At 61.6% G+C, this 12515-nt stretch overlaps 1 protein-coding gene across 1 annotated transcript; it reads right to left on the bottom strand.

Annotated features, from left to right (window-relative positions):
* Positions 1-9577: 9577 nt before the first annotated feature.
* On the bottom strand, positions 9578-12095 carry CRYAA (crystallin alpha A). Its single transcript, XM_065943061.1, has 3 exons — positions 11907-12095; positions 10644-10766; positions 9578-9787 (listed from the first exon to the last, which is right to left on the bottom strand). Exons 1-3 carry the CDS (start codon positions 12093-12095, stop codon positions 9578-9580), a joined length of 522 nt encoding a protein of 173 aa, XP_065799133.1.
* Between the last annotated feature and the right edge of the window lie 420 nt (positions 12096-12515).

Genomic DNA, 12515 nt, shown 5'->3' with positions numbered 1-12515 from the left:
CAGAAGCTGAGGCAAGCAGCCCGAAGCTCCAGGCTCCACCCAGACCTGCTGGCCCCAGAGGCAGGGACTCAGCTCTCCCCCCACAAGGGCTAACAGCTCAGGCTGACCCAGCATCTAACCACCCACAGTCCCCTGAGGGGCCTCTGTGTCAGCTGCTGGCTAAGGGGCCCTGTTTCCCCTCCCCCACTCCCCACCAACCAGGAACAGAGCCCCCCAGAGGGGCCGGGGGAGGAAGAAGAAGCCATAGTGGGCGGGGTGTCCAGGCAGGAAATGTGGGGGCCGCAGTATCACCGTGTACTCCGCAGGGGCCACAAGAACCCAATGTTTCCGGCGGCTCCCCTCTGGGGACCCCCTCAGGGATGGGGGAGGGTGGGCAGAGGAGTTTCTGGGTGAAACCCCCAGCTCTTTCTCAGTCGGGGCTTTCCCAGCCGGCAGGTTTGGGGGGCCACTTCCCACTCCGCCGTCAGACCCCCTCCCGCCGCCCACACTGGGAGGGGCCACGGGGATTTCTCTGCTAGTCCCAGGCTGTGGTCTTCTAGCTGCCCAAGTTCAGAGGAGAAAAGAGCCGGCCTTAATGAGCTGGGCCACTCGGAGGGGGTAGGCCCCCCAGGGGAAGAGCCCACAAAGCCCTATCAAACCAGGGGAATGGCCAGGAGTGGACCCATAGATGTCCCTCATCCTCTTCCCCGCTCTCTGGTCAGAATGCAGGTCCTGGGCCACCGAGGGCTGTGGACCAGGGAGGACCACCTGCAGCCCTAACACCACAGGCCACACTCGGAGCCGCCTCACTGCTAAAGTGCGGTCCACCTCGGCATCGACCCTGGGGAGCGTCCCAAGGGCCGGGCAGCACCCCACCCGTGGGGGTGCAGTGCAGACCCTCATTCCCGGGGGCAAGGCCCAGCCTCGCCGGCCAAGCGCTGCTCTAGAAAGCAGGGTCCGGATGGAGGATTAGGCAGCTTAAATTCCAAAGGGCAAACCCAGGGCAGCGAGGAGCCACGCGGTCACCGATGCAGCGCCCTCAGCGGTGGTCGGCCCCAGGAACACAGGCTCTGCGTGTGGGCATCCTTGGGGCGGCCCCCAAATGGGGAGTGGGCAGGTCTGCCCCCCACCCTGTCAAGGCTTGCCCTGGGGGGGCCTCTCCGTGTGGCCGCTGGTCCAAGTCAGGCTCAAGCGGTGTGACACCAAGACAGAAGCAGGAAGTGGCCACGCGAGCGTGTGGACACGGCAGCTGGACGCTGCCCCAGGCCACTCACGCCCCCGGCTCTGTGCCCACGGCCCCTGCGCTGCAGGTGGAGGGCGGGGCTCATGGCAGGTGAGTCGCCCCCGCAAATCACCTGGGCCCGAGCTGCTCTCTTACCACCTTGGTGCCCGGCTCTCCTGTCCCCTCCCTTGGACTCCCCGGAGGAGAGGTCGGGTCCCTGCTCCACTGTGGCGGGGGGAGGCAGTGGGGCTGCACCCCGAGGGGTGGGGGCTCCCGTCCTTCAATCCCATGGTCAGTCATGTGGGCTGAGTTCCGGCCACACCCAAGGACTGATGCCCACCTCACTGCCGCCCACCAGCCCTGAATTGAATTGGCTGCGGAGGAGGCTGGCCTTTGACTAAGGACTTGCATCTCCTTGTTTTCCGGATGGGAAATCCTCTCTCTCTCTGAGTTCAGGGGCCTGAGAGTATCCGCTTGCCCTAAATCTCCTTTAGCTAGCCAGAGGAGGGGGGGTATGGAGATGCCCAGTGTGGGCGGAAAGAGGGCCTGCCTGAAGCTCAGGGAGTGAGGGGGGGTTCCGGGTGACCTCAGGAAGGGGACACTGAAAGCCCAGTGGAGGCTCCCACGAGGAGGTAGGGGGGCTGTGACCTTGTGTCCCCGGCTCCCCCATGTTTCAAGTGCAGGAGGGAGGTCACCAGTCACCCGTGGACTCGCCTGGGGTCTCCCTCAGCTCCCCTCCCCCACCCCAACTCCATCACCCATGACACCCCAACTCAGGAGTGGGGGCCAGTGCAGTGAGGGGGCCTGGAGCTGAAAGAGCGCTGCCCAGCAGGGCAGGGGAAGGACGGGGGTCAGCCCCCATACCCTCACAAAAGGGGGGCCTTGGGCACCCTCTTCCCATCCTTTCCACCCTGCTGCCCCCCCAAGGCCCCTCTGTGTCCAGACAACACCCCACAGGTCCCCTGACTGTCGGGCACAGTGAGGGCTCAGGGGGCCGGCTGAGTGGCCAGGCCAGGGGCAGGGACAACGCTTCCCCGTCTGTGAGGTCATGGTGGTGAGTCCCTGCCCTCCCATGACAGGTCCCAGCCAGCTTCCTGAGACCCACACTTACCACCATCCCCCAGCAGACCCACCCCAAAACATGCCAACCCCGACACGTGTGAGTCCTCACGACGCGGGGAGCGGGGCGGTGTTTGGGGCACTGAGTCTGTCACGTGGACACTACCCCACCTCCCCTTGACCTCAGGCCCCACGGGCGCTCACAGGAACACAGAAACCACACCCCGCTGCTCCCCTCTCCTTCGATCTCAGCACAAGTGGGACAGGGGGAGCCGCCAGCACCCACGGCCCGACTCTCCTCTCTGGGAGGACAGACGGAGGGTGGAGGTGATTCAGAAAGCCGCCTGGGAGTGCCCCCAGGGGGGTGGGGACCCAGAGGCCCCCTGGCCTTCCCTTGCCCACCCCCTCCCTGGTGCACAGGGCCTCGGGGGCCACGTCCCTGGGCAAGGCTCCAGGACGGTCTTGCTGGCAGGGCGGGGACTTGATCCCATGTTCCCTGAGTGGCGCCAGCATCTCCTGGTTCCGGGAAGGAATGTTTGGGGCCCCGTGGGCGGCAGCGCCTGGGCCCGGGTCAGCGGCTGCCCCATGAGTCTGCTAATAGGTGAATCATTGACGCCAGTCTTCGGGTCATCCATGGGTGGGCAAAAGAGGGTTGCCATAGCAACGCCTAAACAGGAACCCAGGCCTCCAAGTGTTAGGATGCAGGCTGGGCTCTGGGGGCTGGGGGGGTGTGGCGAGGAACCTCAGACAGATGTATCCAAACTCAGATCTTAAAGCAGTAGCATGGCTGCTATGATAGACTATGGGGCGGCCTGGCCTGGGTGGGGCAGGGTGGGGGGTGGTCATCAAACTCTTCACAGATCACTCACTGTCATTTACCACGAAGTCAAGGCATCACAGAATTCACTCACAAAGGGGCCTGAGGGACCTGCCCTTCACTTCATGCGTAGGAACATCCACTTGGGTTAACCCGGTCGGTGGTTGTGCCGGGGCTCCTTGTGCCCCAGGCCGCCTACCCCCAGCTGTACATTTCTAGGCCTCAGTTTCCTCTTCCTTAAAATGGGCTGGTGTCTGTCCTGTTGACCTCAGAGACTTCCTTCCAGGGCCAAGAGGAGAGTGCCAACAGGCGAGGGAGGGAGTGTGACTCAGGCGGTCAGTCCTGGCCTGGGTGGAACAGGGGCCCCCAAAGAGCTGCCTCAGTTCTAAACCCAGGATCCTGCAAATGCAACCTTATTTGGAAAAACAGTCTTTTCAGATGGGAGTGAAGGCAATTCTGGAATGCGCTGGTTGCCTAGTGGTCAGGATCCCAGACTTTCACTGCCGTGACCCAGGTTCAATCTGGATTACCCGGGTGGATATCAAATCCAGTGACCAGTGTCATTAAACGAAGAGCAGAGACACAACAGGAAGGGGGCCCCATGACTGTGGAGGAGGCAGAGAAAGGGTGAGGGGAGCAGGGGGACACGGCCATGAGCCAGGGAGGCCCCGTGACCCTGGAGGAGGCAGAGCTGGCGGCAGGGAGCAGATGTGGCCTCTGCCAGGGAGGCCAGCAGCACCAGGAGCCGGGAAGGAACCCCCTCAAGCCTCCTCAGGACCGATGACCTGACCACTCTGGCCACCAAACACATGTCCATTGCTTGAAGCTGTCTGGTTCATGGTTAGTTGCTTCGGCAGCCCTGGAGACCTGGACAGCTGACCGGGACACGAGCTGTCCTTCCCAGGAAACAAGCTCTACAACAGCTGAGGGAACGGGCGGTGAAGACAGTCAGGATGTGGCTTGGGAGGAGACGGCTGGGACTCACCCCCTCGGAGCCCACGTGTCCTCAGACCCCTGGTTTAGCTCGGTTTTTCACAGGAGACAAGCGGAAGCAGCTGCAACAGCCCCTGGTGAGTCCCCGCAGGGAGCCGGGGGTGAGCTCTAGGCATAGACCAGCCCGGGAGAACCCCACATCGCTGTTACCAGCCAACAAGAGGAAACTGATTTCCAGCGTCTCCAGGAACTGCCCCTTTCACCCTCATCCCAGCGCCCCTGGGCCAGCACAGGGCCTCCAAGTTCCTGCAGACAGAGCGTGGGTGTCTCAACTCCCACTCAGCCCCCAGGTCTGATGGGTCTCCGTTGCCTGAGCCCAGAGCGCCACCCACTCCATACGCAGCAATCTGCAAACCCATCCCCCAGCCTTACCTGCAGCAAGTCTCTGAAGACGCCTTGGAAAGCCACAATTTTGAGCCAGATCTTTTTTGTATTGATTTCTGGCTCTTGGTTGGGGGAGGGGGGAAGGCTGTGCAGAAAAGCTGGGCTCTGGGGACCTGACAGTCCCAGGGAAGACGGAGCCACCCTGCTCCTCACACTCCATCCCCGTGACCTTGGGGTGCCCTTGAGCACACTGCCCCACCCTCTCTCACTAGTCTGTAGCAGCAGCGGGTCAGCAGGTGCTTCCAGCAACACAAAGAACATTGGGTCTCCCTAGAAGTGATGTGACGGATCTGCTGACCTACACACACAGGAGGTTTCCCCTGGAGGTGGAGAAGCTGGCAGGAAACATCTTTGTGTGACTGTGTCTTCAAGTTCAAGTACAAACCAGACACAGAGGGAAGTCAATGAGAAGCAGAAAATAGAGCCCAGAGCAGGTGTGTGTGTGTGTGTTCTCTGTGCGCATGGATGTGCAGCTGTGCACACACGTGCATTTGTTGCTCCGTGTGTTGTATGGTGTGCACACATGTGCTTGCATGCCTGTGTGTGTCTGCACGTGTATGTGACTTGCTGTGTGTGTGTGTGCACGTGCGTGTCTTCTACTCGGCTCTATTTTTCTGACAGCAGCCTGCACACATAGGCATGGGGCTGCCCGCCTCCCCCACCCCTGAAATTCCACCCTTGCCCTGGGATCTTGGAGGAAACCCCGCATCAGAGCACCTTGCCCAGCGACGGCAGCAGCCAGGGAGTTGGCCCTGACATGGGCCAAGTGGGGGCTGCAACCTACATCCGGGCCACCGCTCAGCTGGCTGCGGCCTGAGTGGGAATCTCCTTCCAGGACCCCGACTCCCCTCCCTGTTGCAGCAGGGGCCTGCCCGTGGGGACGCAGGTCCAAGCATCAGCCCTCGGATCCCAGGTCCCAAGGCAGCTTCTCCACTTTCAAATGCCGCTCTGACACGTGTGCATAAGCCTCTGGGTCTCAGCCCGCTCCCCAGCAGCCACCCGCAGCTTCTGGCTGGCAGGACCTCTGAGCCCATGACCCGGCCACTTGTGCCAAGCTCTGGGGCTGCCCATGGGGTCCGCGTGCCCTCCTGGGACATGGGAGGACAGACGCTGCTCTTCGAGTCTCCCCAGCAGCGGCTGTGGGGGCGGGGAGACAGGTGGCTGGGGCAGGCTGACATATCTCGTCATTCTGTGTGGGAGGAGATCCCGCCAGGGCTGCGGGAACCCCCAGCACGGTGCTGGTCTGCCAAGGCAATGATTTCCACTTTTTCAAATGACTTTTGCAAAAAAAAAAAAATAATAAGGCAAAAACTGCTTATTACAGAGAAATATCCCTGGGTCCCTATGGGGCTTTCTGTGTCTGTTCTGGAGTCCTCTGCTGGACCCTGGCTCCCTGAATCAGGATGGGGGCCTCTCAGAGCTCCCTACACAGCCAGCCCTGCCCACACAAGCAAGGGCCTCTGCGGATGTGTGTTGTGGCTGCTTCCCGCGGTCTGGACCCATGAAGGTGACCTCTGTGACAAGCACCCTGCCTCCTTCCGGCGTGGCCTCAGCAGCCAAGGCAGAGCCTCTGCTGCCATCTGGTGGTAAAACTTGGAGTGGCAGGTGTCGTCTGGGAACTAGACATCCCAGGAGCATCTTGTCCACCACCCTGGTAAACTGGTGATACTCAGAGGGCTTGATAAACCTGTCTGTGGTCACACAACGAGTTGCCTGCAGAACAACCAGGCTGGCTTCCTCAGAGCCACTGACTTACAGGTTAGGGAAGATGCTATATAATAATACCCATCAAGTAGGGGTTCAGAGTCCTGCCTTTGAGGTCAAGCAGATGGGGTGGGTCCTGGCGAGGCCCTCACCAATGGGGAATGTCAGGCAAGTGACTCATCCTCTAAACCTTGGTTTCCCCCTAACAGTGGGGCCCATTACAGGTGGCTGGGTTACCTGGGGGCTGCCAGCTGCCAGTGCGGTTGGCACAGTGCCTAGCACACAGTAGGTGCTCAATCAGTGCTCTTGCTACCACTTCTGCTGACAACAGTGATGACGTTATGACAATAGTGATGATCTCGCCACTCAGAATGAAAATGAGACCCCACTTGGGAACAGGATTGTTCCTGCTCCAGAACCTCGTAACCATATTCAAGCTGGTGTTTGTCAGGTTGAGATGCTGACCCCCCTCCCCACAAAGATGTAGAATGAGGCCTGAGGGAGGAGGTGGATCCTCACGGGACTGCCTTTCCCCATACTCACCCTGCCCAGGGAAATGGTCACTCTTCCTAAAGCATCCCCAGATTCACCTGGTCGTCGGTACCACTGGAGTCATCAGACAGACAGACTCCCAACTCCAGCCCCACAGGCTCCAGTTCTCTGGGTCTCTGGGTCTCCAGTTCTCTGGGTCATCTAGTGGGTCCCACAGACTGGCAGTTTTGGGGGATGCTGACCAATTCCACCTTCTGGTCGATTCCGGTCTGCTGGTTTTGGTCGTGGGGACAGCCACGTGTCCTAGAGAGGGGAGGGCCAGGTTTGGTGGCCCAGGACTGCCAGGGAGGTCCCCCCCCCCAAGAGAGAGGTGTCCCCCAGGAGAGATGTGACCAGAGGCTCCCCAGGGCAAGTGGGGGCCTGGCACCCACACAGGTGATGTGCTCCAGGCCTGCATTAGGTAGATGAACATGAGCCTGAAGAGGGGAGCAGACAAATATCACAGACAGGGAGGCCTAAACAGCAGAAGTTCATTTTCTCATGGTCCTGGAGGCTGGAAACCTGAGCTCAAGGCTGTGTCCTCTAGGGCCTCCCTCCTGGGCACATAGCCAGCCGGCTCCTCCCTGTGTTCCCAAGTGGTTGTCCTTCTGCATGTGTGTCTGTGTTCCGACCTTCTCTTCTTATAAGGACACCAGTCCTGCAGGGCTAGGAGTCATTTTAACTTCCTCACCCTTTCAAAGACCCTGGTCTCCAAAATGGGCTTCCCAGGTGGCACTAGTGGTAAAGAATCCATCTGCCAATGCAAGAGACATAAGAGACCCAGGTTCGATCCCTGGGTTGGGAAGATCCCCTGGAGGAGGAAATGGCAACCCACTCCAGTATTCTTGCCTGGAGAATCCCCATGGAGAGGACCCTGGCAGGCTACAATCCATAGCGCGGCAAAGAGTCGGACACGACTGAGCAACTGAATGACAAGGATGTCTCCAGAATAATCACCTTCTGAGATACTGGCGTGAGGACTTCAGGATGGAGATTGGGGGCTCACAGCTCAGCCCGTGACCAAGCTGGGAAGGAACCACAGTGAACACAAGAGCAGCGACCTTCAGTAACAACTCCGTCCTGGCTGCAGCCAGACCCACAGACCCAGGCCCCCCAGACCCAAGCAATGAGAGGCGAGTGTGCACAAAGGGAGGCGCCTTCTGGGGGGACCCAAGAGGAGCAGGCCGCTTCAGAGACTCTGATTTTCCTAAATACCTGCCACCTCCAAAGAGACCCTCCCCAGACCCCAAGTGCGGTGGCCATTTGCGCCAGTTACACAAGGTGCCCCCTCCTCCATGGTTGTGGGTGAAAAGGCAGGATGGTGGCAGGGGGCTTCCTATTGGAAGGAACGGGGCAGGTAGGGGTGGGAAGGAGTCTGGAGAAGCTCCACGGAGGGAGGACCCTTCTGTAGATGGGGGCCAGACCTAGAGAAACCCCAGGCTACAAGGATGTGCGTGTGTGTGTGTGTTCCACTGCTTTCCACTAAAAACCCCCGTAACAGCAGCTGTTTCCCTGTGTTGAGCAGGGTTCACTTCTGGAAGTTCTCCCACGTGTCCTCCTCTCTTGGTGTCATTTCTCCAGGAGGAAGAACACGGACACTGCCCCAAGGACCAGCCCACTGGCCCCATCAGGCTGCCCAGGGCCCCCAGCCTCCACTCCCCAGGACAGGGTTGCCTCCGACCTGGGCATCTGCCTGCTTTCTGCTCCCAGAAGCCACGTCTAGCCCCACTGCCCTCTCCTTGGTCACCATGCTGCTGGTAGGGCCCCTGGCTGAGCCCCCTGCCAGCTCCCCAGTGGAGGCTGCTCGCCTAGTCTCCTCCTGTCTCGGGGGAGTCTGGGCAGACAGGGAGAAAGCCACCCCTCTGGGTGAGGGATATTCAGCCCTGGTCACCAGAAGCCCCCCGAGGGCCCCATGACTGCTCCAAGAAGGGAGTGGCAGAGCGAAGGGGCACCTCCCACACAGACGCCCAGGGCATGGTGCCTAGGAGAGTGGACACTTCTGACCGCCTGCCCTCCTCCCTTAGGGAACGAAACCCCAAGGGAGCCTGGGCAGGATGATGAGGCCCCACATGGCAACCCAGTTTGCACGCAAGTTAGAAAGGGGACCTCAGCTGCTCTCCCTCCCACGTCCCCCTCCCCACCTCCTTCCAACCCTGGGAGGAGACCCCGCCTTTCTGCACAGCTGAGGTCGAGGGGGCACTGGTCTGCGAGCCGGGGATGTGACCTGGTCACTCAGAGGTGGCTGGGTTGAACAGGGACAGGTAGACCCTGCCTCCCCTCCCCCGTCACCTCCCAACCCAACGACAAGTCCCCCTCGCCTTCTCCATTGACCCCCAACACCCCCGCCCCCAGCCCCGGACAGATCACACAGCCACCACACCGCAAGTTGCTTGTGTCACCTGCTCTTTATTGACTGCCACGGGCTGCCTTCTCAGGGGTGACCAGATGCCCCGAGAGCGGCGCTACAGAGAAGAGGGTTGAGGGAAGGGGGTCTGAGAGGCCAGGCACAGGGGAGCCCCCACCAGACGGACCTCATGAGAGTGCCTGCCACCAAGGGCCAGGACCACCGGCTGGGCCTGGAGACCAGAGGCCACCCAGAGATGGCTCAGAGACGGGTGCTCTCTGACCTCCGGGGCAGAAGCTGTGATGGCGGTCACTTCCACCGAGGAGCTGATGTTGGGATCCGGGTCACTCTGAGGTCCCTGCACCACAGGCTGGGGCCCTGGGCCCTCCTGGCTACTCTCTCAAACCCTCAAGCCCTCGGAGAAGAGGAAAAGGAACTGGAAAGGGGGGAAAGCAGAGGGAGATGGATGCCCCCACTTTCTAGGGTCCCCCAGATGGATGGGTGTGGGGGCCGCAGCGGGTGGCAGCTGAGGCCGAGGCCGAGCTTAGGACGAGGGCGCAGAGCTGGGCTTCTCCTCCCGGGACACGGGGATGGCCCGCTCGCTGTGGCCGGCGTCCACGCCAGATGGGACCTTGGGGCCAGAGAAGGTCAGCATGCCGTCCGCAGACAGGGAGCAGGAGAGTGCAGACTGGTCCACATTGGAAGGCAGGCGGTAGCGGCGGTGGAACTCGCGGGAGATGTAGCCATGGTCATCCTGGGGACGGCGAGGGCACGGTCAGAGGCGATGCAGCTGCCGGCAGCCCCCAGCCCCCGTGGAGGGGGCCCAGGCCGCACAAGGTCAAACCCACGATGCTCCTCCAGGCAGTGGGCGGCAGGTGCTGGGCCGTGTCCAGGGCCCTGGACCTCCCTGCCTCCCTGCATGAGATCTGGGCCCTCCCAGGGCCCTTGGCTCTTCTCACTAATTTCATTCCAACCTCTCGCAAATGGTCCTGCCTTGGCCCCGCCCTCAAGTCCAGCTTCCCCTTCACCTGTGGCCCCAAGACCGTTTGGGCTCAGGTCCCTGCCGTCCATCTAACCAGAAAGCCATGCCTGGACATTCCCATCTCCTAATGCCCTGGCCCAGCTCTCCCCACCTCCAGGTGGAAAGACTCGGAACCCCAAGTGTCCAAGCTTGTCTCTAGGGCTCCAGAAGGGGAGGACAGCAGATGGGTGGGGTCTGTCCCCCAAGTCCAGCTCCCCCATCACTGGAGAAGCCCTGGTCTCCGACCTGTCCTGGCTGGCTGGGGTCCTCCCTGAGTCAGGCTGTGCCCCTGCCCCTGAGATAATGTGCATCAGGGCTCCAACAGGAGTCGTTGGCTGCACCACCCCCCTGAGTGAGACTGGTGTGAAAGCCTGCCTGGCTAGGAGCTCACCCCTCAGTGCAGCGTCTCCTGGGGTCTTTCATACCCCTACCCCATCACCCAGGGGTTTGTATAGAGCCAGGGATGCCAAGCAGTGCCCCAGTGGGGACTGGCCACGCTGCCCTGGCCTGCAGAGGTCCCCGGGGTTGGCCAGGGTCTGGAGCCGAGGTCCTGCCTCTCGGCCGAGGCTGTGGCCAGCCCCAGGCTCACCTGCCGCTCGTTGTGCTTGCCATGGATCTCCACGAAGTCCTCCTGCACCTTCACCGTCAGGTCCTCGGGAGAGAAGTGCTTCACGTCCAGGAAGATGACAAACTTGTCCCGGTCGGATCGGACCTGAAACCAAGCACCCGTGTGGGTCCCGCAGAGCTGCAGCTCAGGGACAGGGACTGGCTGGAGCGGCCAGAGCTGGGTGGCCGGGGCTCGGTCCCGGGTTATCGGAACAGAAAGAACCATCAGGGCTCTGACCGCTCCCTCCGAGCGCCCGGAGACAGGGGCACCCGGGACTCAGGAGCGAGTGGACACTCGGCCGACAACCAGAACCTCAGAGGTCTGCTGTCCGCCTGACTGGTGAGGGGTTGAGTAGCCTGTTATAGATTGGTGGGTTAAGGTTGTAGGGTTGGTTATGTCTTAGTTGCTGGCTTTTTGGCAGGTTATGGGTTGGTTGACTATCCGGTTATGGTTGTGGACTGGTTATGGTTTGTTCAGATGGCTGATGAGATCAAATACTTGGGCCCTGCCCACCTCTCTGTCAACAGCCTGGGGCCCTATCTCTGCACATGGACAGATGTTCCCAGCGGTCTGCACAGACCACCCAGCTCCTCACACACTCCCCCTTCACTCCTCGGAATGGTCAGCCTTGCACCAGCTCCAGGCAGTTCTCTGTTTTAGGCAGTGGTGAGACCCAGCACCCCCAGAGAGCTGGACCCTGCAATGGGAAAGCCTGTAGACCTCCTTGCTGCCCTCGGGGGCCTGGCCTTGGGCAGCTGGGCAAACTCTGCAGCTCTGGCCACAGACGGCTTCAGACAGGAGGCCTCCGACCCGACCTCAGGCAGCACAGCCCACATTAGTTATCCGGCCGGAGGGTACGCGCAGCCTCGGAGCATGAAGCTCGGCCCTCCAGCGCCCGTGCCCCAGTGGCGCTGTTCTCGGGGACCCCAGATGACGGTGGGAACTCACCCACCACATATAGGTCATGAGTTGAGGGCAGGAGGCATTAACAGTGGGTGAGCTCCTCTTCCCACCACCCCAGAGGTATGGAGGCTCTGCTGGGGGGATGGCCTGCCCAGCCTCTGAGTCCAGGAGGGACGAGATTGGGCAGGAAGGGAAAGTGGCCCCGCGGCCCTTATCACCCGCTTCACGAGACACGATGGGAGCACTAGGAGCAAGGGTGCCCCCGCTGGCCCTCAGAAGCCCCTCTCTCCTATCCGGCCCGCCCCCCGGCCGCAGCAGGAAGCAGCGTGCCCGCAGTCTCACCTCAGAGATGCCGGAGTCCAGCACGGTGCGGAAGAGGGACTGGCGGTAGTAGGGGCTGATGGTGGAGGACAGGAAGGGCAGCAGGTCGTACTCGAAGAGGCCCTCGCCGAAGAACTGGTCGAACAGCCGGCTGGGGTAGAAGGGGCCCAGGGCGCGTTTGAACCAGGGGTGCTGAATGGCGATATCCATGGCGGGCAACGGCTCTGCGGGCAGCCGGGGCGAGGAGATGGTCAGAGCAGGGCCTGTGGGCAGCGCACTGAGGAACTGGGTTGCGGGCCCTGCCTATATACGCTGGGGCAGAATGGAGGCATTAGAGGGATTTGTCTGGAAAGCGCGAGCTCAGGAGGCAGGCCGCCCAGTCAGCAGAATCGGGGGCCGGCCAGGCTGAGCGCTCACCTCGCCCAGCCCTGGCTGCAGCGCCGACCAGCGGGAGCTCCCCACGCCTGGAGAACGGGGCCCCCAGGGAGCTGCTCTGTGGCGGCTCTGCGTCCCCCACGCTCTCCCTGGTATACAGGGAAGACTCTCATCTCCCTTCCCCAGGGGAGGGTCCGTGTGCCAGGGACAGCGCCCCTCTCTGCACACACGGTCCCCTGTGACCCCACGGCTGCC

This window comes from Muntiacus reevesi, chromosome 8 (genome assembly GCF_963930625.1).
Source record: "Muntiacus reevesi chromosome 8, mMunRee1.1, whole genome shotgun sequence".
Lineage (NCBI taxonomy): Eukaryota > Metazoa > Chordata > Mammalia > Artiodactyla > Cervidae > Muntiacus > Muntiacus reevesi.
The sequence above is the reverse complement of the archived record's forward strand: the minus strand, read 5'-3'. Positions and strand labels throughout refer to the sequence as shown.